The following is a 26079-nucleotide window of genomic DNA, read 5'->3' as shown; positions in this document are numbered from 1 at the left end:
GACCCTCACGTCACCTCGGGACCGCTTCCGAAGATGGAACAGACTGATGAGTGACGACGATTCCGAATTACATAAACTTCCCTTTACTTACACAGAGTTATGTTGCTGTATATTACTTTTATCAAAAACAAGTTTACATTCCTATTCCCATGATATATTTCGTTAATATGCCAAATCCTCAAATTTGCTGTTTTTAGACGGCAGAGCTGGTATTTCAGATGTACCTTTACTCCGTATGCATTTCATTATTAATGTGACTGAAGTTGAGTAACCTACTTATTTTTAACCTATTTTTAAGCATTTTGTGTCATGCCACTTCAATTCCTTGCCCATCAGGCTTAATATAAAATACATATACTGCTCAGTCCTATGATTCACATGTTTACACTTAAAAGCAATATATGCTATTAAAAGGCACAGATGACAAGCGTGGGCAAAGACATGTATCATAAGAATCATGACACTTAATCTGCCTCTCGTTTCAGGACAAATCAAATATAAATTTCAATATTACCTACGTCCAGAGAAATTATGGATGCTGCTCTAAGTAGGAATTAGGACACAAATGGCATTCTCTTTGTTCTAAAATTTACTTTGTTACCTAATACTCAAGTTGGAACAGCTGTAAAAACCCAGGGGGTCTCACTCTATAAAAACCCAGTAAACTCCATAATGAAACTGTACTGAAGACTGTGAGAACCACCGCCATGCTAACTGGTTAATTCTTTCTCAGAAGGGAGATGGCACTTCCCACGGCCGACAGCTCGAGGAAGAACCTTCTCTACTTCCTGGATGAGACCTCACTGGAGCGACAGGGGCTTCAGCCACCAGATCACCATCTGTCAAGCTTTGCCCTCAGAATTCCTGCAGGCGGCCTGCAGGAAGGAACGCAGAGCGGGTGGATGGTGCACAGAATGTCAGAAGAAGGGCAAGAGACTCTGACTCTCTCAACAGTCTTGCTAGCCACTTCGCGTGGTACGGTTGTTGGCTGCTCTAAGATCACTCCTGGAAGGAAACAGAAGTTGGGGAGTGGATGGTTCTCCACTTGGACTCAATGATCAGTTTGTTATCAGGAGAGCAGACTTACCAACTTGCCACACACACGATTTGTAAAACACAGATCCTCACATACACACTGAAGTCAAGAGGCTTTGTTTCCGCTAAGTCATTCTGTCCCCAAAGATCGGCGGCTTACTGAGTGACAAAGTCAAACTTTATTCTGTGGAGTGATAAAATGCTCAGGAAGAGTGTGTGCGCTTATGGAGATGAAGATTGTATCTGGGCTCTGCTGCTACTAAGTGCTAAGTACAATGTACTTTACATCCCCAAATCTGTTACTCTTTATAAAAAAGTGGTGAGGACATTTCTATATGAAGTCATTCTGAAGACTGCTTAAGATAATGAGACAGTACCGGTCAGCACAGTGATTGTTACTTAATAAACTAATATTTAATAGATTGGTCTCACTTAATGACTTGGAGAGCTAAAACTATTTTGTAATTAAAGCCAAAGAGTCTCTTTGAAATTAAATTGTTCCATATGATCCAAGTATATTATATTATGGAAAATAGCAGTAATCCGTTTCTGGCTTTTTCCTCTACTTTGAAATTATAGAAATACAAGTGAAAAGGAAGTGGTATTTGCCATGCTATTTCCTCCAATGATTTTAATGTTCCATTATAATTCTAGGCATTTAATAAGTGGGAATCAAATTAAAACGGGACTATGAAATGTATATGTGTATTAGCAATATGATACTCTACTTAGGGACAAAAGAAAAGGTGTGGATAAAGAGGGTACTGTCTATTAAATGTTAAAGATTAAAATTTGTAGGAAACATTGCATTAAAACTTCATTAGGTGCTAAGTATATTGCATATGGCCTTTTCCCAGAAACTTCTTTCCTAAATTTAATAAAGTAAAAAATTTTATGTTACTGTAATTTTATCTGTTATTAAAGTAAGTATGTTATGTACACATGTAGGTGTGTGGTGATCTCATTAATGAGGTCGTGCAGCCAGTCATACATCATACAACAACAGTCACATCATACAACAAAAGTTAGTGTGAGGTCACCGCAGAAGCATACTGGCTCAGTGACTATAAGTTGGTCGAAGTCTGAAACCTACCCCGGTTAAATGATCGAGTTCATGATGGTCAAGACACAGCATTCAGGACATATTTCATACAAATGTTCTCAGTGTCTGTAATTCGTATGTTCTAAGTTCAATATATATATAAATGTACTGATTTGGGGACAAATATTTTCTGTGAGATCAGAATTATGATTTTTCTGTGTGAATAGAACTGTGCACTGCTAATTCCGTTGCTAGTCGAGAATCGCACACCTGCATGCAATGGGCGGATCAGGGTTAGGCCACACCCAAGCATTTGGCGTGCCGTGTCTATTTGTTTGAGAATATTTATTGACACAGAGATCACTACCTCCCAAGAGCATCTGCTCCTATGTGGCCATTTTGTAAATGATAATATTCTTCCTCTTACGAAGTTATTTTGGGGACAATGACAATGAAGGAGGAGCTAGAATCCGGAAGGAATGGAGGAGTGATCTGGGTATTGCAGATGAATTCAACTAGGAGAAGATAACTGGCACAGTTTGATGACATGAGACTCAAAGCTAGGACATTACAGGGAGAACACAAAGAGAACGCCAATCAATTCACCTGCCAGGCCAGGTGTTCTGGGGAGAGTTGTGCGGAGAAAACATCCACCATTTGCAGAAAGTGTTCAAGGATGGGAAGGGCAACTGGGTTCAGTGTCTTCAGAACAGAGCTGGTTTTCCTTGGAGAAAGAAACAGCAAGGTTCAGAAGAGAGGTGGAGGACCAAGAGAACTTTGGTGATGACTGATCTTGGGTTCCCAGGGACCCAGGCACAGTTCCTTCCTCAAAAACAAAAAACAAAAAAATCCCAAAACCCACATCATTTTTTCATTTCACTGATTTAAAAAATCATTCCACTATGTCCCCAAATGTATTTTTTTTTAAGATTTTATTATTTATTTGACAGAGATATCACAAGTAGGCAGAGAGGCAGACAGAGAGAGGAGGAAGCAGACTTTCTGCCAAGCAGAGAGCCTGATGCGGGGCTCAATCCCAGGACCCAAGCCGAAGGCAGAGGCTTTAACCCACTGAGCCACCCAGGCGCCCCGTCCCCAAATGTATTTAAAGTGCCTAATGAAGAGTAACAAAATAGGGGAAGATAAAATAAAAAATGAAGCAAACAAAACAAGAATACAGAGTAGAAGTAGGTTTTTAGTCAAAAGCCATGTAATCCTATAAATTTGCTAGAAGTAAATCATAAACGAGGCTACGAGTTCTTCAGTCGCAGCACAAAGAAACACAACTTGTTGATGTATGAGTCACAGTTGACAAGATAAAATAGAAGTGTCTCCCATCCACGACAGGACTTTGATAATGCAACTGACTAGTATGACTTCACTATCTGAAATGCTGGACAGTTCATTAAATTTGAAAGAGCCCACTAGATATGTGTTTTATTTTTACAGAAACTATAAATATGAAAACCAGCTTCACAGTTATTATGGACTTTACTTCAACCCATCATATACTTTGTTATTTTCAAGTACTTTGGAGAAATACCTATCACTCTCAAACAAAATGGGATAAAACACAATGTTTGCCTTTACTTTCTGTCTTACACGGCCACCTGTCCCAATCACTTTCTTTATAATTGTTATGTCAACATTTGATTTACTGAACCATGAAATAATTCTTGGGTATGAAATGCACTTCAAGGAACGGCAGGGTCCATGGAACATACAGGCAGCTCAAACCCGGCTCTAAAAACGATTCTCTTTAGTATAGTTCCCACCTCCAACAGATCCACCAAGCTTTTAAAAGTCCCAATGACTTTCTACAGTCAAGTTTTTCAAACTGAGAATACACGAATCCGGACATCTTATCGGTTGTATTTTTCAGACAGTGCATTCTTTTGAGAGCTGTCCTTATCTCCACATTGTTAACACTGTAAGTTAAAAGTCGTATTCTCTTCTATGGTCACTAATAGGTCGCTTCTATAGTGACAGCTGAATTATTTCCATTACTCAGCTCTCTTAAGATGTTGTCAGCATTACTTCTTTTTTTTTAATTTTATTTTTTATAAACATATAATATATTTTTATCCCCAGGGGTACAGGTCTGTGAATCGCCAGGTTTACACACTTCACAGCACTCACCACAGCACATACCCTCCCCAATGTCCATAATCCCCCCCCCCCTCCCAACCCCCTCCCCCCATCAACCCTCAGTTTGTTTTGTGAGATTAAGAGTCACTTATGGTTTGTCTCCCTCCCAATTCCATCTTGTTTCATGTACTCTTCTCCTACCCCCTTAAAGCATTACTTTTGATATATTCCATGGTACCAAATCAAGGGTGGTAATTACCAGGACAAAAAATGTGTTGAGCCAATTATGATAAACATTTTTAAAAGACTTGTTAAGACTTTATTTTAATAAGTATATGTTAACATAAAATTAAATGCAGAGAATTAGGATACAGGTAAACACAGATTTCTGAGAGTTACTGTAAATGTATATCTGTATTACTCAGACTTTATACAATATTGTCAAAAGAAACGTGACAATAGCATTACTAATTCCGGGATCCCTAAGGCATCAGCTAGGTAACTGTGCTCTCATCGCCAGTAGAAACGTCTCAGTGAATAGTTATATTCAAAGCCCACGGCAATTGTGTTCATGTCTAGTTATATTTACATGAAAAGGAGACTTTCTAGGAAAACTCCATTAGAGCACCCCTTAAAAGCTTCCTTAAGTTCCGCTCTACTGACATTCTGAAATCCTCAGAGATTAAATTCTTGCAGATGGCTAAAAAGCAGAGAGAATGGAACATGTATTTCTAACATGAATCAGCCTTCTACTACACGTCACACACTATGGCAATTATTTTCAAATATATCTCATCTAAGAGTTACAGAAATGTCAAGAAACGTTTTATAAGTTTGTAGATTGAAGGCAGACAATTTTTAACTTTGGTAAGATAATTAATCTCCATTTCTATATAAATTAAAATTATAGACATTACCTACGGCCTGAATTAGTAATTTCCTCTAACATATTCTTTTAGTACCAACAAAAAATATGCAATAGTATCTTCCTTAAAATTGAGTCTATGTTCAAGAATGCATTCTGACAAATGTTCTAAAATGTACCAATAATCATTCCTTAAAAATTGCCTTGCCAGCCATAACAAACTAAATATCTCATTAACACCTCCTTCCATGGCCATCAGATGCATCTCCCTCTCCTCTCTCTCCCTCTTTTCACTGGAAGTGGCCCAGTACGGCAATCCATTCCCCCTTCCTAGGAAGCTTCTCTTCCAACCTAAGCCTCCCCCAACTGTTTCTTTCCACCAAGGCTTTCCTAAGTACTGAATTCTAATAAAGCATGAGTAGCCTGTCCACGAAACCGGGGCAAATGAGTAACAAATGTACTTTCTGAACAAAATGAAATTTATAAGGTGAGGGATAGAAAATAGAAAATATAATTCTGCGAAACCTGGTACACAAGAAGTGGGGACACAGAGTGTTTAAGGTTGCAAATGGCAGCCTGAGAGAGGAAAAGAAACAGCCTTCTGGCAGGAATGTTCTGGAAGAAGGCAGTGACAATGGGCACTTGTCCTTTTCTATTCTGGCAATTTCCCGGAAATAAATTGCTAGAAGCTACTTATCAGAAGAGTAGGAGACTATTAAGTGAAAAGACAGAGGCCCATCCTTTATCTAAGAGAACAAAATAAGACACAGAAAGGTCTTTACAGGAAACATTCTCTTACAGCAAGACAAAGAGCTTAAAGTTCTAATACCCAACGGTGTGCTGTAGTGACCAGAAGCTCACGCTCCAGAACCACGCTGTCTGAGCTCGAGAAGTCTCCTGACTGCGAGCCGTAGCACTGGGCAAGGTATTAAATTTCTCTAAACGTTATCTCCTTATATGTAAGATGGGGGTGATGATAATAACCAAAGTAGGTAAGTACAGGAAAGGTTGTTCTCACTGCATTTCCCAGCTCAGAGGACTGCCATGAGGAAAAGACAGAATATGTGCCTGACAAGCAGTGAACAGGCGGTCGGGTCACCATTAACTGCTGGGTACAATGAGTGGAGCACTCTGCTCACCAACACTTACCCAGCTTGACAGAAAGCAGTGGTTAAAGGGTATGAATTTAAGAAAAGGGAAGTTGGGAAAAAGAGATGTCCCCCTGGAGGAAGCGTGGAACAGAAAATGGAGGAAAACAAGGAATTTTTAAGGCAAACTACTGTATAATTTCGACTCCATCAAATCCTGAAAATCAAGATGGACATTCAGGAAACCTGAATGCTAACAGGTCTCTACTAGGCAAATATCCAAGAACAGCTTCAGAGAAGTATCACCCCATCGCACAGCGAAGTTACTCCTTAAGTTACCACGATTTTATTTTAAGATCTTTCTTCCCCAGAGATTTATTTACCCAGGTATCACCGGTCTGATTACTCAGATTCTGCAATTTTCTTTTTAGTCTCCTAAATCATCACCTTTGGGTGATTCTGATGCTTATTAACACTGTCACAGCTGGTGTGCAAGGGCAGACGACGGAAAGGAAAGCCACTCGATTTTACCACTTGCCATTAGCGTGCTAGAAAGGCTGGCAGGGAGCACCGTGCACACGACTGATTAAAACAGATTTGATCTGCGTATTTCGTTTGTTTTGCTGTTTGTCCCCTCCAGTACAAAGAAAAACCCTCATCTTTCCCATGTTTCTCAAGTACAAAGGCAGGTTTCTGGGCTCACTCTCAATTAACTACAAAAAAAAAAAAAAATTAAATCAGAATAAACGGACAGGGCATCTGCATTTTTTAAAAATGCAGCAGTTTAAGAAAGACTGATCCATTCTAATTAAGCCCAAATAAGATTAATTCTGCACACTCAGTGAAGATGTTTCTTTGTGCCACAAATCATGTGGCTGCTCTTAATCTGCCCAACGATATTCATGCCTAACTTCCTAAAATGTCTATTTGCAATAGTGGAGCACAGAAAGGAAGTGCACAGTTTAAAAAAAGCAAAGAAAGAAAAAGAATGGGCAGTAAGGCAGGCAGCAAGGAGCCACATTTCCACGGACCAAGAGCCCAGCATGCTCAGAAGCAGTGGTCTTTTCCGTGTGCTTCTACACAGAAGGTGGCTTAATGTAAAATCCAAAATGGAAGTTGTTAATATAATATTATCTTTATCTGTTTAAAAATACACGAGTAGTTGGACAATATATTCCCCTACTCTCACTTTTCTGAAAAGAGAGATAAGACAGCTTAGGGAGGAAAAGAAATAGAATTCAAATAGGTTAGGGCCTAAAAGAACATCATCTGCGCAGAAGCCCAGGTTTCATTCATTACATGGTGTGACCTTAAGCAAGGAATTTAAGCACTCTGAGGCTGTGCTTAGTCCTGCTTGTAAACTACAGTACTAGCTCTGACTACCTACTGGAATGTGAAGGCAAACCAGAAGGCAGTAACACTTGGCAGAGCCACGGCAGTTTGCAAAGCACAGAAGCTACTATTCTAAATGACGTGCGGAGGGGCGCCTGGGTGGCTCAGTGGGTTAAGCCTCTGCCTTCAGCTCAGGTCATGATCTCAGGGTCCTGGGGTCGAGCCCCACATCAGGCTCTCTGCTGAACGGGGAGTCTGCTTCCCTCTCTCTCTCTGCCTGCCTCTATGGCTACTTGTGATCTCTCTTTGAAATAAGAAAAAAAATAAAATAAAATAAATGACGTGCGGAACTTCGCAGTTCACGGGAAATAGCTTTTTGTTTGTGGTCACTTTTTAGATATTTTATCATGAGGCAGGATGAGGTACACGTACGACATAATACGGATGATCTGGGGGCCTGGGGAGCCTGAGGGGGCACAGTCGGTTAAGCCTCCGACTCTTGGTTTCAGCTCAGGTCGTGCTCTCAGGGTCACGAGATCGAGCCCCATGTCGGGTTCCGTGCTCAGTGTGGAGTCTACTTGAGAGTCCCTCTCCCTCTGCCCCTTCCTCCTGCTCGTTCTCTCTCAGATAAATAAATAAACCTCAATATTAATGATCTCGCTATTTAGTACTTGAAAGAAATTGGCTCATCACTGAAAAGAAAAAAAATGCAGTTTTGTGTTTTTTCAAGTTTTAAGAACTTGCTTCTTTTGAAGGCACTATGCCAACATGAAAATAGCCAGATGGAGAAGCTGGTACCATTTGTCGTTTGATCTGCTAGATGTAATAAATTCAGAGCTCTTACATGTGTGTGCATTTATGTGTCTCATACATGCATGTAAATTATGAATATTTGTGTCCACACATGTACACACATACACTTAACTTCAATTAACTGTGATTTTTAAAAGTCAATTAAAATCCTTGGATAAAAGAGAAAATGGAACAGAAAGAAAGGAATGTCTCCTTTGAATCCATACAGTGGAAAGGAGCCGTAATGGAACTGGTAAGGCAAACTTCTCCACAGGAAGCCAGCTTTCTCCTGGTTTTCTGCAACTACCTTTGTTAACTGAGAAACACTTTCCTCTGAAGGTGTTGTACCTTGAAAATAGTAGTCTGTTCTAACATAAGTTCACAGCATGAGACAGATTTCAAAACAGTGTTTTGTTTGTTGTCCTGTTTATACCAGGTCTCTGACAGGGTTTATGAGCACTCCTAAAATGCAAGATCACAGCACTAGTCTTTTAGTTGTTCAGTGCTTACTGAGCGGTCTCAAAACACTGTGCTCTGTATTCTGGGCTTTTAATTATTTCTTGGATATCTCCAGATGAGGTGTTTCTAACTTGGTATCTCATTATCCCTATCTTAAATTCAAGTCCGTCATGACATGCTTGTCACTTAGGAATGCAAATGAGGAATTATCCTCATGATTCTTTTCCTAGTTTACTTATTTATACCCTACACTCGGGCCATACTGAACCCTTAGACTTCGTAAAATGTGCTATTTTCTGGAATGTCTCTGGGACGTTGTGCATGTGTGACTGTAATCACCCCATCACTGTAATCACTAAAATTATTTCCACTGATTTTTAATCTCCATTAGGAAATCTTTCCTCAGCCTTCCCACGGATGGTCCTCAGTGTAATTCAAGATGCCGCGATGTGTAAGCTACTGAGCCGGCTCTGCGGTTTTCTCCGGGGTATGTAGAAAAATGATAATTATTTTTGGCCAAGATAAGAACGAGCCAAAATTCCTTCCACATGTGTTGGTGGTTCGTAATCTGGAAATGAGTCCTGTGTGGGTAATCACGGGTCCTAGAGAGCCGTGCTGGAAGCTTCTTGGGCCCCTGATGCTGTCGTGTGTATTCTCTCTCTTGCTGTAACATCTTCATTGCCTTCATTAAAGTCTTACATGTGTAAAGACATGCATGAGACCCAAGGGGTCTTGTGTGTCCTTCCAATCATCCCACACTGTGCAGTCCTTGGACACTCTTCCGTAAGACCTGGAGTCTGGCGCCTCAGACATGCTAAAAGGGAGGAGGCCGAACCAGTCCATAAACAACTACGAAGTCAGTACTCACGTCTTTTGTTGATCAATTTTCTGAAATTATGAATTTGCCTCTTGGAACTAGATGAAAAGATTGTTAATTTATACCCTAAAATCAAACTCACTATGCATACAGTTCTACACATCATCTCATCATGAGGTGATTCATGCTGAAACTAATAACAAAATCATTTAAATTTGTAATAGTCCCTTAACTACTTTTTTAACTATGAAGATTTCCATTTTCTGTTCGTGGCCATTGAACGAGCTACTGTACTCACTTGGTTAATTAATGCCCTGTTATTTGGATCATTCACTACAATGTCATGGGTATTTCCATTCTTTGCAAGTTTTACTACATTGGAAAACATATCAAAGGGTATTACTTGTGAAATTTACTAAATAAGTGTAAAAACTAACGTTCATTCATTAATTCATGATAAAAGTCTGAAGTAAAGTTATGTAAGTGTCATTTACACAATGCTCATAGGTCTGTGCTCTGTACCTAAGTTTTCTGTCTTACATACATTTCAAGAATAGATAATTCATTCATTATAATACCCAATTTCCTTCTTTAACCTGCTATTGCTAGGCTCATGTGCAAACATACAAAATCATCTGCAGAATTCTAGTTTCTTAAGTTTTTTAGCTGTGGTTTCCTCACTCTCTCAACACACATTGTAAAAATCCAATTTACTGACATGTTTCTCCTGACAATGCCTGAGCACATTCAGCCTCACTCACTTCCCCTCGGCAGTTCCTGTAGCGTACTACGGGTCTGAATTCTTGCAAACAAAAATAGCTCTGTGTTCCCAAGACTTGCTTTGTTTTTATTCTGTCACCGCAGCAAATGTCTGTGTGAGCAAGTCTGGAGCGATGCCATTCTAATGAGCAATTAGAAAAGACATGGAACCAAGTAAGTGGTGCGGTGTGGTAATCCTCAGATATAAATGCAAAACCCGACGGAGCTGGAGATCTACCTCTAATTATTTAGGATTAGAACTGGGGATCAAGTGAAGGCAGATCAAGGCCCTTCAGTGCCTGCTAGATGCCCAGGATACCACCTCTTATGTGAACCCGCACAGAGTCTGGGATAGAGTGATGTACGCTCTGGGACTCTGACTCTCCTAGGAAGTAATTAACCATTGCTGCCTTGTCTATCACCATTCCTGAGTTTTCTGTTGGAGATAAAATCTGCCTGAGAGACAGGGTTCAGGGGGAGGGGAAGATTGTGCAACTTGGTTCTACGATTTCCTAACACTCAGTCTTGGAACAGTGGTGTTATCCAAATACACAAAGAAATCGGGGACTGACCTACTCATGCACGCCCTGCATTCTAAAGACTGCAATCTGTCGGCTGGTTGTTTGAAAGTGTGGAAACTTCCCCCCATAATAACAGTGTCATATCAAGTCTGTATTAAGTCTCGGTATAACTGAGAGTGAGACATGGGGACACTACCAGCTAGGGAGCACCGACCACGCGCCAGGCAACGTACAGATGTTATCTTGTTTCACTGGCATAAAAGCTTGATAAGGGAAGTATTGTTCGCATCGCACAGATAGGAAGGCAGTTACATACCAGCTTTCCATGCAGCTGTGGAGTCCACCTTCCACTCGGTTCTGAGATTCCAAAGCGCCCCGCTCTTCTGACAACAGCACACGGCTTTCCCAGATCTAAACTGTTGGTTCCGTTGTACGAGTAAGAGCCCTTAGTCATCCCCTGTCTGTTTCTTGGAGTAAGTGAGTTTGTTGTTGTGTTGTGAGGAACCGTGGCCTCACCTTCTGCTCACTTCTCCTCCTAGGCGGCCTTCGCAACAGAGCTGAAGACCCCATTTCCTGGTTGCCAGGTGTTAGAGATGCCCGCTGAGACTTCAGGTCAGCCCATTTGCTATGTTATTAAAATGTGATGATAAAGAATGAAGTCTCAGGCATCTTTACAAAAAAAAGGAGGACAACTTCAAGGGGGAAAGTGAGATGGATTCAGATATTTGCTCAACAGGAGAATGAGGGGACCGCACCGGGGACTAGTGTCCTGAGGGAAGGAAGATTTAAGATAACCGGCAGACATTCTCAAATGGGAAACAGCTCATGAAAACCTGAAGTTACTGAGTCTTGTTTGAAAAACTTTTAGAAGAGGAAAACCAAAATCACATCAAGAGCTCAGGAATAGAAAAGAAATGGTAAAAGGAGTGTTGGTGATCTGAATCCATTTCAGTATATAATTAGAATGAAACCACCAGGGGAATTATAGTTTCAGAACAAAATGTAAATGTTGCAAATCTTGGCAAGTAGAATTGAAATGAGCAGCAAAATCCGGGGAGTGCAGTGTGCTAGGAGGAGGAAGGAAGGAGGCTGTCCGCCTCATCATTCATACATCCACACTGTCAGAAACACGCGTGCTGTTCAGGAAAAGCACGAGGACGCCAGTTAACGACTTCCAGAGACGTCTTCCTTCAACGCCGGAGCAACCTTCTAGGAATTAATATCCCTTGTGGCAAAGACACACATCTCTGATGTTCAGTAACTCCTTTAATCACTTCATTTCATCTTTTCCTTTTGTTAAATTCAAGTAAAGTTCAAGGCTCTTTATTGAAAAACAGCTTGCATATTTTAATTTCCTTCTTATAAAGCTGATTCTTCCAAACTATCTCTTCATTCCCAGCCTCGTTCTCCTTAACTATTCAACTATTTGCAGTTTAATGTTACAATTTTGCTGTTTAATGGGGGATATTAGTAGCCTTCATCTCACTGGGCATTTGTGAAGATTAAGTGAGATGACAGATATGAAATGCACAGAAAGCTGGTTTATGCACTGCTGAACGCTCTTGTTTTCAATCTGTCTGTTCTCATATTTGTATGTATCCTGAGTTCAGGTTACCTGGATTTCCGGTAACCAAAGGGTTAGTTCTGCCCGAGATGATTTTGAGCTTTGTGTTGATTTCTATACTTCTGTTCTCTTCTACACGGCTTAACTTTTGATGATTAGGATTTATCATGTTTACAAAATAATATATTTTCAGCAAACAATACAGTGCAGAACTAAAAAGTGAACAACTGCTTCTTCCATGTTTTATCTGTACTCTCTCTACTTGGAGATGCATCTTTTCTCAGACTACGAGTTGCATAAATTACATCAGATCTCGAGCCCCCCAGAGCCCTTCTTTTTACTGCTTTGCTATCACAACATGCAAGTTACAGAAAAGGAGATGTTCCAGTGCTGTTTGATACAAAGACGGAGACGGGACTCTACTTGTACTTTTCTGAACATGATTTTTAAAGGTTCAGGAAAAGGAACTGCTTATTCCGGCAGGAAGAAAAAAGAGAAGATAATAAACACTTTCTTGGAAACTGAAGAAACAGGCACACAACAGGAGACCATTCTTAAATGTAAAAATATGCATAATCGCTATGGAGATGAAATTTCCCATAGTTCATAAGATTAGAAAAAAGAGAAAAATGACTTTAGTTGATTTAAATATATGTATGCACGTATTTCTTAAGAGACGAAAGATTACTTCTTCCAAACATCTCCTAAAACGTAAGAACACAGCCGGCTGGAATCGGGCTTTGTCAGCAGCAGCCCCTTCTCGGAAGCAAACAGCTGCTTCTCTTATTTCGCGATACTGGAATCCAGCGACAGAGAATTCTGGAGGCAACTTGCTTCCACCTAGCATCTTCGCAGCGGTACTGGAAATGCAACCATGTAGCCACTAACAATGCTGATTCAATGTTTAAATTAAATAATCCCAGAACCCTGGTATTTCCTGCGGTGTTTTATCTCCCATTACAATTTCTTCTTCATTCCCATTTCTCATTTTTCATAGGTCCTTTGTTCAAAAAGGTTCACTTCTTTCCTAATTTTCTTATATTTAGCTTGTGCTTATTGTAATTACTTACCAAAAAGTCAATTTGATAAAAACTTTAATTTTATTTATTTATTTTCACAATTTCAAACACTCTTCCCCCCAAAACTACAATACTCCCTAGCTGTGCTTCCGGCCCAGATCCCTAAATTTCATATTCCAGGCTTCAGAATGCCACTACCTGACCCCTTTGAGACCAAATCAGACTTTTCCTTTTTCACATTCTTCGGCTACGAACAAACTTTGTTGTTATTTCACACAGTGTCACACAAATCCACACAGAAATATGAACTAAATGACAAATGTATCTAACATTCAGAGAATTCCCCGTTTATGACTAGGCGCTCTCCAGCTGAAGTACTTGAAGATAAATAACACCGTAGGCATTTTTCATCGGCGGATTATATTAATATTAATACCATTAAGCAAAGCAGAATAAGACAAATAAAATACTTTACAAAAGCTTAGACTTTGTGGCCTCCCTGGTAGGGAGGTAAATACACAGACTTCACTTACTCTCCTCTGGGTCGCATCTCTGCCAAACCCCTGGCTCATTGTAAATGATATCCCAGGGACCAACGGACAGACAGGGCTACACGGACAAACCAACTTCACAACTAACGTATATAAAGGGAATACAAGTATACATACTCTGTTTTGTCTTTGGATTCATTCATCTGCTTGCTAAGAGGGTTTTCTCTTTAAAACTGGGAATAGTAGATTGCAATGGACAGAAAAACGGCCATAGAACGGACTTGATTTCTAAACTGATACTATCTTGTTGTGTAAGTTTGAGCCTCAATTTATTTTAACAAGAAAGAGATGTAATTGGAAGGTTCTTGAAGTCCTTTTCAAGACCAAAAGTCTATCAATCCTTAACACATAGAATGTCTTTTTTTTTAAGAAAAAAAAAAAAATGTAGTCCGTAGTGAAATGTTATAAGGAGTAATTAACATGGAGTTTTTAGTTTCTATTCAATAATTTCTAACAGTGTGATAATTTTTAAGAGAATTCTCATATGCAAAGTAAGTTTACAATGATGATCACCTTCAAAATTGTGTTAATTAGATTTACTGTGGTGACCATTTTACAATATACACAAATATCTAATCATTTTGTTGCATACCTGAAAGTAATATAATGTTGCATAGGTCAATAAACAGCAATAAAAAAGGAATAATGAGTAAATAAAAATTTTTAAAAATAACTATTTCAGTTACCTGAGAAAACTTAGGGAGAAAAAAAAAAACACACAATTAAGCATCTTTTAAAACAAGCATATGCTTTTCAGAAATTAAATTCATTTTATAAGTTCATCTCCAGAATTGGGAAATTAGGCTATGTTGGGTGCTTACTGTCATTTCTCTTTTTCTATTTATCTTTGTATTTCCTAAGAACATACCAACTACAAAATCATAATTCAACAAATTTCCCATTATTACTATATTCTTTTTTAGTTTAGCATGAAAGATTTATAGCTTTCCATTCTAAAGAAAACAATGGAAAAATAACATACTACAGCTTTCTATTTTTCTTTTAAAGCATGTGTCATAAAGGGACATTTCCAAAGAGTACAAATGCAAAATTATTATCAATATATATGATATAGCATATATCCCTTTTTTAATTGGGAAGAATGATAATTAATGTTCAATTCTTATGCTTATACTACAATTTTAAAAAGTTTGGAATGATTATGTTATACACATATCAGCATTATTAAAAACCAGTTTAATGTCTAAGAAAACTGTTTTTAAAAGACTCTATAAAAATTTTTTTTAAATGGTCCCTATGCTTTGAGATTAACTAAAATCCATTTTTGAATAAATGAAATGAATCACATGGAATGCACCTGAGTGCTATGGTTTTTGCTTTTTTGTTTTGTTTACATCCCTGCCCCCTACCATCCACAACCAGCAAATTTGCAAATGCCTGTGTTTGTCACTACTCTAAAGCTGCTCTAGAGAATCTTAGGAATCTGTAATCCTAAATCCTTCCGGACGTATTAGCAATACATCTCATCAACTATAAGGATGTATCTTTTGCCCAAGTTTAGGTGGGTTCCAGTTGAATGTTTTCTTTGCTAATTTCCTTTTGTTTGGACACTATAGTAGATATTTATTTCTGGGACCCAAATTTTCTTCTGTTAAAAGTCATAAAGCAGTATTAACATTTCACTGAAGGGTAGTTTATCATATACTCACCAAAACTAATTTGAGAAATCATTAGTAAAATAATTTAGTTTCATTAAAACTTTTCTTTAACATGACTCATTAGGCCACATAATATTGCAATTTTTCTCTCTTCGTTAGCTTTTTACTTATAAAACTCCATAACAATTTTATAACGTTTGCATGGACTTTCTCATCTTTCCGTATTTGACTTTAAGACCAAGATGATCTTTGGATTAACATTCTGCTCTGGAATGCAATTGTGCAAAACTCAAGGTAACAGGAAAGTCTGACTAGGATAGCATTTTTCTTTAACAATCCAAACCTTATCTTGTATATAAACCTACAAGGTCGGCACTGTTGGGTCTCCTGTCATGCTCACAGGGAAACCCTTTAGTTCCAGGTTGAACTTCTTCTCAAGATGGCCACTGCAGGAGCATTGGCTGATCTCAGGGTTTCTGATGTAAATGGAAAGGATACAACACCGGACATGTACACTAAGAACTTTGTTCTGTTTTTCAGAGAATAATGCAAATGCAACATTATTCTCAAGAGATAATAATAAGTAGGGCAACTCCTAAGTTGACAGAACACTGGCTATCATAAAGATATTAATAATAATAACAAGCCTTTGATATACAAGACATTGATTGAAGAGATTTTTAATATATGAACTCATTTAAACCTCCTAGCAGTACAATGAAGTAGGTACAATTACTAATCTAAATGAGAAAACTCAAGAATAGAAAAGTCACATAATTCAGATACTAACTAAGAGAGCTGAACTTTGAACCCAGACACTCCCTTGAAAAAAGGAGCAGCAACTATGCAGCTGTTCCGATAAAATTCTAGAACCATCAGTGGAATTGCTGGTATACAGCCTTGCCACTGTGGGGTACACCTGGGTTCTGACTTCTCTGTACCAATGACCACCGAGCAGGAAGCTCCGGATGGAAGTGGTAACGTGTGCAAGGGCAGAATCCTCAAGTGCTACCCACTTACTGTCGTATTTCAGATTATATCTGGTTTTCATGGGGGGGTTGTTGTTGTTCTTTGTTGTTTTTTGTTTTTGGAAGCCAAATAAGAGCTTAGAGGCTATAAATGTTGAGGACGATCATGCTGAGATGCTGAGAAAGGCTGGCAGGAAACCACAGGACTCCCTCAGTCAAGGAGATACCGAGGGTCACAACTCCTCAAATACACCTCCTGGCAAACGGCATGTTTCATGGACTATGATTCCTCTAGATAGATTCCCTTGAAAGAGAACATGACCTTTCTTTGTAAACTTGTCCTTGGCATTCATATTTTATCTTTTTGGTCACAATCTATTTAATTTTCTTCTGAAGTTCTTTGTTTCCAGAGCCCCTTTCTCCCCAAGGGAAGTTGTAAGTTTTTAAGGTCAAGGTCCATGTTCCCCTTTGTTTCTGATTCCCTCACTTTGAAAACTTGGGACACAGCACACTGACAACCAGGGAATGCAGACTCTCTTTACTGCAGAACAGTGCGAAGTTGTACGAACGGTCATCTCGCTAGAACCACATGCTTACATACTTTTAAAAAGCCAGGTATTTCATAAGGTAAGTACACCAACCTTTTTTGGGATAATGATACATTTTAGAATAAAACACTTACAAGTAAGTGTTTTGGGGGGCACCTGGGTGGCTCAGTGGGTTAAAGCCTCTGCCTTCAGCTCAGGTCATGGTCTCAGGGTCCTGGGATCGAGGCCAGCATCGGGCTCTCTGCTCAGCGGGGAGCCTGCTTCCCCCTCTCTCTCTGCCTACTTGTGATCTCTCTCTCTCTGTCAAATAAATAAGTAAAATCTTAAAAAAAAAGAAAAGTGTTTTTGTATGAAATATCCTAATGCTTCATTTGAAAAACCACCATTTTGCACCAACAGAATAGTAAGTTTGCTAAAGTAAAAGGTTTCTAGTATTTCACCTTTACAGAAAAAATGGTTCAGGAGGCTCATCAAACGCCTGAAGGGATGGAAGATTCTATGTTCTTTCTTAAGGGTGATCAAAAAAAAACAACCAACCTTAAAATTTCCTTTTAATGTTCTGATCACGGCAGAAATAGAAAAGCTAACACGCAATCCGTCCATAGGCCCCATCAGCATCACCTTCAAAATCTACCCAGAGGCCCATGGCCTTTCTCCTTCACTCCTCCTCAGACTCGAGCCACAGTCCCTCTCCCGGCCTCGGTCCCCGCACAGCACTTCTGAGTAAGTCCTCCTGCGTCTCCTTACGGTTAATTTAATCCTGTTAAAAACGTGTCTCAGATCCTGTCATTCTTTCTCTTAAAAATTCTGCAAACTGAAGGGTTTTCAAATTTTAAGAGTGGTCTATGAGGCCCTAAAAGAACTACAGGGCGCCAGGGGTCCCAGCTGCTCTACTCCACCTGTCTTCGGAACTTCCCCGCATCCCCCTGCGTCCTACAGCGTTCCCGCCCGCTGGCCCGGACCACCAGTTCTCTGCTAGGCAGGGACGCCTGACGCATGCTCGCCATGTCTGGACCGCTGTCCCCTCCGGCAGTCACATGCTCACTCCCGCATTTTCTTCAGGCTTCTGCCCTCCTCAGAGATCTTCCCCGACCACCGTGTGTAATAGGTTGGCACCCTCCTTCCCACTTCTCCCGATTCCCAATATCCTGCTTTCTCTGCACTGCAAATTAGTGCAGCCTGGAATACTGTATTAATAGATATTGTGTCAATATTATATATACTAACATGCATATTTACCATATAATATATAAATATTAATGCTATATATCAGTAACAAATAATACAAATCAATATAATAATCCATGTATTAACAAATAAAACCAGTTTTCTTATCAGGTATTTCTGGAAAAGTAGTATTATTTTGTTTATTATATGTAAAGCCCAGGAAGGCAGGATTTTATCTATTTGGTTTACTGATCAATTCCCGTGTTTCTAGATCAGGACCTTGCATATGTTAGGGCTGCATTCTGATGGGTAGCACATGTGTGAATGAACAAGAGCACGAGTGAACCTACACTTCACTTTGTTTCTCTGTCGTTCCTACCGCGCTCACGTGCACATTCCAGAAACGACTTTAAGACGCTAGATTCAATGACGTGTGGCTGAACATCCATGCGGATCATCTCTTCTACTAAGAATTTAATGGCTCTTTTAAGCAGCTCCCCTACTATTATTTCATGACTTAAATTGGTTAAATCTGGTGAAGTCTTTGTTTAAACGTGGTGGCTTTCATATTCAATGACTATGAACCACAATTTTATGAACAATTTGATGTTTACCATATGCATTCTATAAACGTCTTTTCTTTTTCTCTTCTATTCCATTTCATCTTTAAATACATGCCTCCCGTGACCCAATTTTTCTCATGAAGCATAACCTGCAGTTTGAAAACATCACTAGAGAGTACAGGAAAACATGCAGATTTTCCAATGAACTAGTATTAAAGCTGTCACTGCTCATTAAAAAAAAAAAAAAAAAAAAAAAAAGGAATGAACCCTGTACAAAAAAAAATGCTTTTGAAAGAAACCATTATTTTATATCCATATAAGATCTGAAATGAGCATACTCTGAATATTAAATGTGAATTTCTGAAATTGAATTTTACAGAAAATGAAAGAATGTGGAACTAAAGTATGTTCTTAAAGAAATAACATGAGCAGACAACTATTATTTTAAAAGTGAAAACACCTAAATGTACACATTATTACATGCTTCCCCGGGGAGAATTATAGTTCTTGAACATTTCTGGTAAATTTATCAGGTTAATTTGTAACCAGTGGATCCCAAAAGTGAATGAAGTGATGGAAATCTTGATAATAGTATGATCTTTCCCTCTTTTAGCCAGGATGAAAATAGCCATTTTTCTTCTGCATATAAACTATTCCTCTATTGCAGCAATTCTTCCCTTGCAGTATTTAGCACATCTTTATTTTCCACTGCGTGTTTACCTGTCACCCTCTAGAAACACAGGACCACACACTTGGACCTAAGTTAACTCCCTAAGAAGCTGATTGTCATCCTTCTCTCCTGACCCAAATCAACTTTCAGATCACTAAAGATTTATCTTCCTAAAATCCTTAATTAGTTCCCTACTCAAACGGCTTCCATGGCCATGCAAAGCCTTCCCAGCTTGTCTCTTTAGCTCTGCCCATCATTAGTACCTGCGATGGTCAGTGCTACGTGGCACCGTGGACAGCTTATACTCTGCAGCTATTCAGTCAAATTCTAACCCAAGTGTTGCCACAAAGTTACTTTATAGATATGATTAACATCTATAATCAGTTGGCATTATGTAAAAAATAGTACGGGAGGATTTGATATCAATTTCAAGGCCTTGAGAATGGAAGTGCTTTGTCCCTAAAGAAGAAGTTTTACCTATTGTCAGCTCCTGCCCAAGAACATCCAACCTGCCCTTCCGGATGGCCTGCCATATGCTTTTCAGACCTGCCTAGCCAGTGCCAAAATTGTGTAACCCATTCCTTGAGATAAATGTGTGTGTGTGTGTACACATCCTCACACCTGTTTCTCAGACGCAACGTTGACTGATTAAACACTTCACCATCGTCAGCACTCGATGCCCCAGCCCAACTCTCACCATACTGTTTGTGACTCAGACCTTGTGGACTCTACTCATCGTCCTTCAGATATCTCTGCATGAAATGGTCACTTCTCCCTTGTTTCGACCTGGGAAATTCGAGCTCACTCCCCCTTTCATGAAACGAGAATCTCACCATTCTCCGAATCTCCTTAGCGTTTTGTTCAACGACATCAGAATGACACAGAACATGATCTGACTTCTACGCTGCTCATGTCTATGTGGTATTTCCTTAGGATGGAAGGTCCATGAGCATGTAAGACACAGGCAGGTTACTTAACCTTTCAGCCTTAATTTCTCCTACGTAAAACAAAGTTTTCTCTTATGTAAAGATCAATAATCACCATATTGAGTCACGGCAAGTAATAAGTGAGATCATGTACCTGGTATATATTAGAGCCCACTGAAATGTAACTACTTTGTAATTACTTTGGAAATGTTATTATGCATTAATTCATCAAATATACAGAGTCCATTTTTAAGTATTTATTTGATTATAAGTGGAGATTCTTTTTCATATATTTATTAACCTCTTGTCTTTATCTTTCTTTGTTTTTTTTTATCTTTTTTTTATTACTATTTTTTCTTGTGGATTTTTTAGGTAGATTTTACATCCAACATGGGGCTTGAACTCATGACCCTGAGGATCAAGAGTCACCTAAGGTACAGGCTGAGCCAGTCAGGCACCCCAAGAGTCTTTATTCTATGTTGCTGTTGTTGTGCTAAGGTACATCCTGTGGACACTGGTTTGGTTTCCAAGCAGCATGTACTCTAAAGAGATGTAGAAAATTTTCAAAAATAACTACTAATAATGAGTTCAAAATGTTCTGCAAAAAAAAGAATTCAGAAAAAAAAAAAAAGTTCTTCAAACAGTTGCAACACTACTTGATGTACCTGACATATTTATCGCTCAGGAGGCCATATCAGAACGGACAAAATCAACTTGCTCCTCCGTAATTTACCGACCCCAGTCTGCGAAGGTGTTTGCGTACCCTCTACTTTGTGCAGAATACCTTAGAGCAGCTCTGCAGCTGTGAGTAACACAGACAACGATCTCTACTGTTCACCCTAACCCAAAAGTCAGGGACAGTTCTCATCAGAATCTTTCAATCCTTTACATCAGAAGGATTCAATCAGAATCTTTCAATCCAGTTTTTCAAAATGAGACATTTCAGTCATATCTAAAAATAAGTAATATGTGGTGGTTTCAAGTTAAAAGACACGATTCTGGTATCATAGATAATATCAAAAACTCAGCATGCACTTTAAAATAATAGTGGTTTTCAAAATTAATTTTTTTCTAAAAAGTTTTCATACAATTTCTCAACAGCTAACATGGAGAGTATCTGCGGAAGAGAGAGATAATAGTAACTCAATTTTTCTCACGCAGCTGACTAAACTATTCACGCTAAGTCATGGCAATCAAACCTCATGTCACATTAGAGGGAAAGCCCTAAGCACTGCAGTGATTTCAAGCACATTAGCTTTTTTAAAAAAATGTTTTATTTTTTTATTAACATATAATGTATTATTATCCCCAGGGGTACAGGTCTGTGAATCGCCAGGTTTACACACTTCACAGCACTCACCACAGCACGTACCCTCCCCAATGTCCATAACCCCACCCCCACCACCCCCACCACCCACCCTCCCCGCCGCAACCCTCAGTTTGTTTTGTGAGATTAAGAGTCTCTGATGGTTTGTCTCCCTCCCAATCCCATCTTGTTTTATTAATTCTTTTTCCTACCCCCTCAAATGCCCCACGTTGCCTCTCAACTTCCTCATATCAGGGAGATCATATGGTAGTTGTCTTTCTCCGATTGACTTATTTCGTCAAGCACGTTAGCTTTACACCAAAAATATTTTAGAGTATTTCTTTGCTACAAAGCAAGAAAAAATGGAGGTGCCATACGCTACAAATCGCACTGCTGAGCAACAGGTCTGGACGAATCTCCAGATGATCTTATAAACGCTTATTCCTACTGATTCAGACTCAGACCAGCACTGAAAGAGGTTCTCTATTAAACGCATTGACTTTCTGTTCAATATATGGTTTTTTAAGTTTTTTCTCAAATCATTCCTCATACCTCATCTCATTATATCCAGTATACCCAGTACAGAGTTTGCTAATTCATAAACCCTTAAGTTTTCTTTATAAAAATAATTTTTATCATTTTCTCTTTTTCCCATGCTGTGTCTAAAGGTTAGTTACTTAAGTCTGGCCCACCTGCACGCTCCCCAACACAACTTTCTCTCCTGTGTCTTCCAAGTGTATTCCAATCTATTTCAGATTTCGTGCTCCCTAATTACACAGTAACACCTTTCTTTAAAGACCTTTTCTTTGAAGATATGGAGCATGGATTGCTTGCTTCTATTTACTAAAATGAAGAAAACTAAACACAAGAGTCAAAAATGTGCTTTTTTCTGTTTTCCTAATAGTTTAAGTTTTGTCTCTTTTTTTGAATGAAAATTGCATTCATCAAAATTGTAGCTCATTTCTCTCCTGATCAGGTTAGTTTTTACATTCGTCTATGCAATGCAACATTAAAATGCTTTCAAAGGAAGCTAATTTGTTGGTGGTTTTATTTCCTACAGGCCATGATATTGCAAATAATTTTAAAGATAGCTAAATTATTTAAAGAGAATACATGCATGGCAGACCGAACTTATAAAGAATACTCTTTATAATTAAATAAAATAATTGCTTATTTGGAGTGACAGGGAAAAAAAAAAAGAATTACTTATTTGGTGGAAAAAAATCACTCCCCATACTATATATTATAAAATTTCTTATGCAAACTTTTTTTAGGAACCATCTATTGGGAAACGCCAATGCATAAACAATCTTTCTTAGATCAATCATGAATTTAATAATAATAACATAACAAAAGAAATTAAATAAATATCATATAAGCCATTTTACCTTTGCATTATAGGGAATGTAATGTTTTGATAAAGCTTCGGGAGTATGCATCCATGTTTTGTCTGCAATGAAGAATACACAAGGTTAAATTAAATTACATGTTCCGAGGGGGTAATATTCATTCATTAGCATAAGGAGTCTGACAGTGGTGGGAGCATTTCTAAGTCGTGATTCTCATACTAAACTGAGAAAGACTAACTAGTCAGATAGGAGAACAGTGTAGCTGTAAAGTGCTTAGAAGATTCTTTCCTTGATATAAAAGTCCCTAGCTTTTCCTTTAAAAAGTATTCAAATAATGAAGTGATACTAAGTTTCTAAAGAATATTAAAAAATAACAACTCAGTGGAAGACAACTGTACCCATTACATGATTACGTGACGTCTTCTTTCCGCTTATACTCTCATGGTTTATAGGGTTTTTTAAATTCTCTAATCAATAAATCTTAAATCTTTATAATTTTCTTAGATTAATGTAAGAGAATATTAAAAATAAATGTGACTAAAAGGATAGAAGATAATGAAAATAATTTGAACTGTATATTATTGGTAGAAATAGAAAAAAATATTTTTCATTCAACTTTGAATTTTATTTATATAGTCTACACATCTTCCAAAACATTTTGTGGACTGAGTAAGTGGGGAAAAAACAAAAAACATTAAACAAATAAAATTAGACCATTTTTTGGAAATTGCATTTGTCTGTAGTAAACTTTTGAAATCTTCAAAATCTACTGTCTCCTTTAGCAGAGTTTTGTGTATATTTTATTCCTCTTGGAATTTAAAAATTTAGAATCAATACTATGAACAGAATACAATCAAAGACATATTTTACCATGAAAAGTAGTTAGTAAGTACTGAACAGAAATGGATTACGAACAAAGTATTTTCAACATTCAATTCAGAACATTTGAAAATGTTAACAGAAACCAGTTTGATATCATTAATATGTTCTCAGACTGGGGGAATAGGAAGACAAAAAGAAAAAGGCCCATGTCTGGAAGGTCAATTATTTTATACCACTTGAAAATAACACAGTATATTTATTTTAAACACATTTACGGGGTACAATCCAATATTCATATGAATTTCTAAAACAGAACATGAGGAAATGATAAACATCCCAAGCTTATGGTGAATTTTAGGGCTCTTTCTGACTACTCGAGTGAATATGTGATGATTGTAGTTCGGTGCTGTACTCTGAGAGGTGACACATTCTGAGCTTCAAAAAGCAATATTGACGTATTGCCATCGCCATTAATGTGTGAATTTTTTACTTCCTGTAAGGATTTTAAATTTAATTACTTTTTTCTTTATGACTGCTCCTGAATAGTGATATGATTAATTCAGAAAAATTTGTACTTAGATTTAAGATACAGTCTTGCCCTTGTATATTAAAAGAAATAAATCACAATGCTATCCACCAGAACAATAAAAATATCAAAACAATAAGAACAAAGACCTACCTTTAGGAAACCTAAAAAAGAAAAAAAAATCCAATTTCTGTTTTCAGCCCCTTAACTCAATTCTTCTCATGTCTCCTTTTCCAAGATACACAGCACTGTTCAGAAGGACATAAAGTTTAAGTCTGAGTACGACGGTTCACTCCAACCCTGAGGAAGAGGGATGACTGCGTTCTCCTGCGGCCACTACACTGGAAAGTTGATGACGCGACCAGTTACAGTCTTGCATTAAGGTGACCTAGAAAGTGGGCAGTTCTATCCAGCTGGTACTGATGACAGATTAATCCCAGTATGAAATGACCAGTGGGTAAGCTGTAATCGCTACAATGACAAGAACTCGGTGTCCACATGATCGCGCACTGACGGTCTGGTGGACATACCTCCAGCACAGGCCGTACACTTATAAAACCCGAAAGATCTCTAAAACACATCCTTACTGTCCTCCTGATGTATACTCTGGCAAAAGAAAAAACTGACAGAATAAAACTCTTTATATTAACTCCCATAGATGTGCCTGGCCTTGAAGAGCGAGTATAGACGATGGTCTCCGGTCACAACCTATGCCCACAAAAGCCATCAGATACACGGACATGGTACAGACACAGGAACACAGACATCTGGAACGTGTCCCCTTCCTTGAAATTGAACTGTAATCACTAACTCAAGAGTAAACAGCCATGTAAAGGGAAATGCCAACATGTCAAAATATTTGGCAAGTGTCAAACCACCCTGACTGTAACAAATCCAAGTGTTCAAATGCATTTAGATTAAGAGCTCATCAAGAATGATGCAGACTGGGTGCTGAGGGGCTCAGTGGGTTAAGCCTCTGCCTTCGGCTCAGGTCATGATCTCAGGGTCCTGGGATCGAGCCGCGCATCGGGCTCCCTGCTCAGCAGGGAGCCTGCTTCCTCCTCTCTCTCTGCCTGCCTCTCTGCCTGCTTGTGACCTCTGTCTGTCAAATAAATAAATAAAATCTTAAAAAAAAAAAAAAGAAGAATGCAGAAATTTCATTATTATTGTATCACCAGAGCTTAGCATACAGGAAGTACCTTCTCTGAATATATCAAATTTAAACCTAAATGTTGGGTGAATAGATGCATAATGAATGGGTTATAAAAAGAAAAATAGTATTTAAATATTGAATCTTAAGCACTATGCACTGTGATTGTATCTACTCATCAGTAGGTCAACTGGTAAGTTAAAGTGTAATTAGTTGAATTATTTAATCACATTTACTCATGTTCAAAATTTTATGCTTTTTTACTAAATTATTCAGTTTTGATGTAATGAATAGAATATAGGATTTTAAAAATTCAAAGAGAAAGCTATCATGAGAAAAGGAGCCATACACTGGGTATTTCATAAGACTGACGAACACTGAACTCTCCCTCTGAAACTGATAATAGGCTATATGTTAATTAATTGAATTTATATTAAAAAATTAAAGAGTAATCCAAAAAAAGAAAAGGAGCTAGAGAATAAGCACATTCATTAAAATTTACTTGATGACTATGAAATTAGACTCATTTTTAC

General features: G+C 38.3%; 1 protein-coding gene across 2 annotated transcripts in view; it reads right to left on the bottom strand.

Annotated features, from left to right (window-relative positions):
• LOC111143622 (GULP, engulfment adaptor PTB domain containing 1) overlaps positions 1–26079 on the bottom strand; it is a 181886-nt gene that overhangs the window by 66820 nt on the left and 88987 nt on the right. For both annotated transcript variants that reach the window (XM_022497454.1, XM_022497457.1), the window contains exon 4: positions 23088–23149. In XM_022497454.1, coding sequence (XP_022353162.1) covers positions 23088–23149 — 62 coding nt within the window. The remainder of the gene's footprint in view (positions 1–23087; positions 23150–26079) is intronic.

This window comes from Enhydra lutris, unplaced genomic scaffold (genome assembly GCF_002288905.1).
Source record: "Enhydra lutris kenyoni isolate GAN:26980312 unplaced genomic scaffold, ASM228890v2 scaffoldscaffold1, whole genome shotgun sequence".
Classification (NCBI taxonomy): domain Eukaryota; kingdom Metazoa; phylum Chordata; class Mammalia; order Carnivora; family Mustelidae; genus Enhydra; species Enhydra lutris.
Note: the sequence above shows the minus strand (reverse complement) of the source record. Positions and strands in the feature narration are given on the sequence as shown.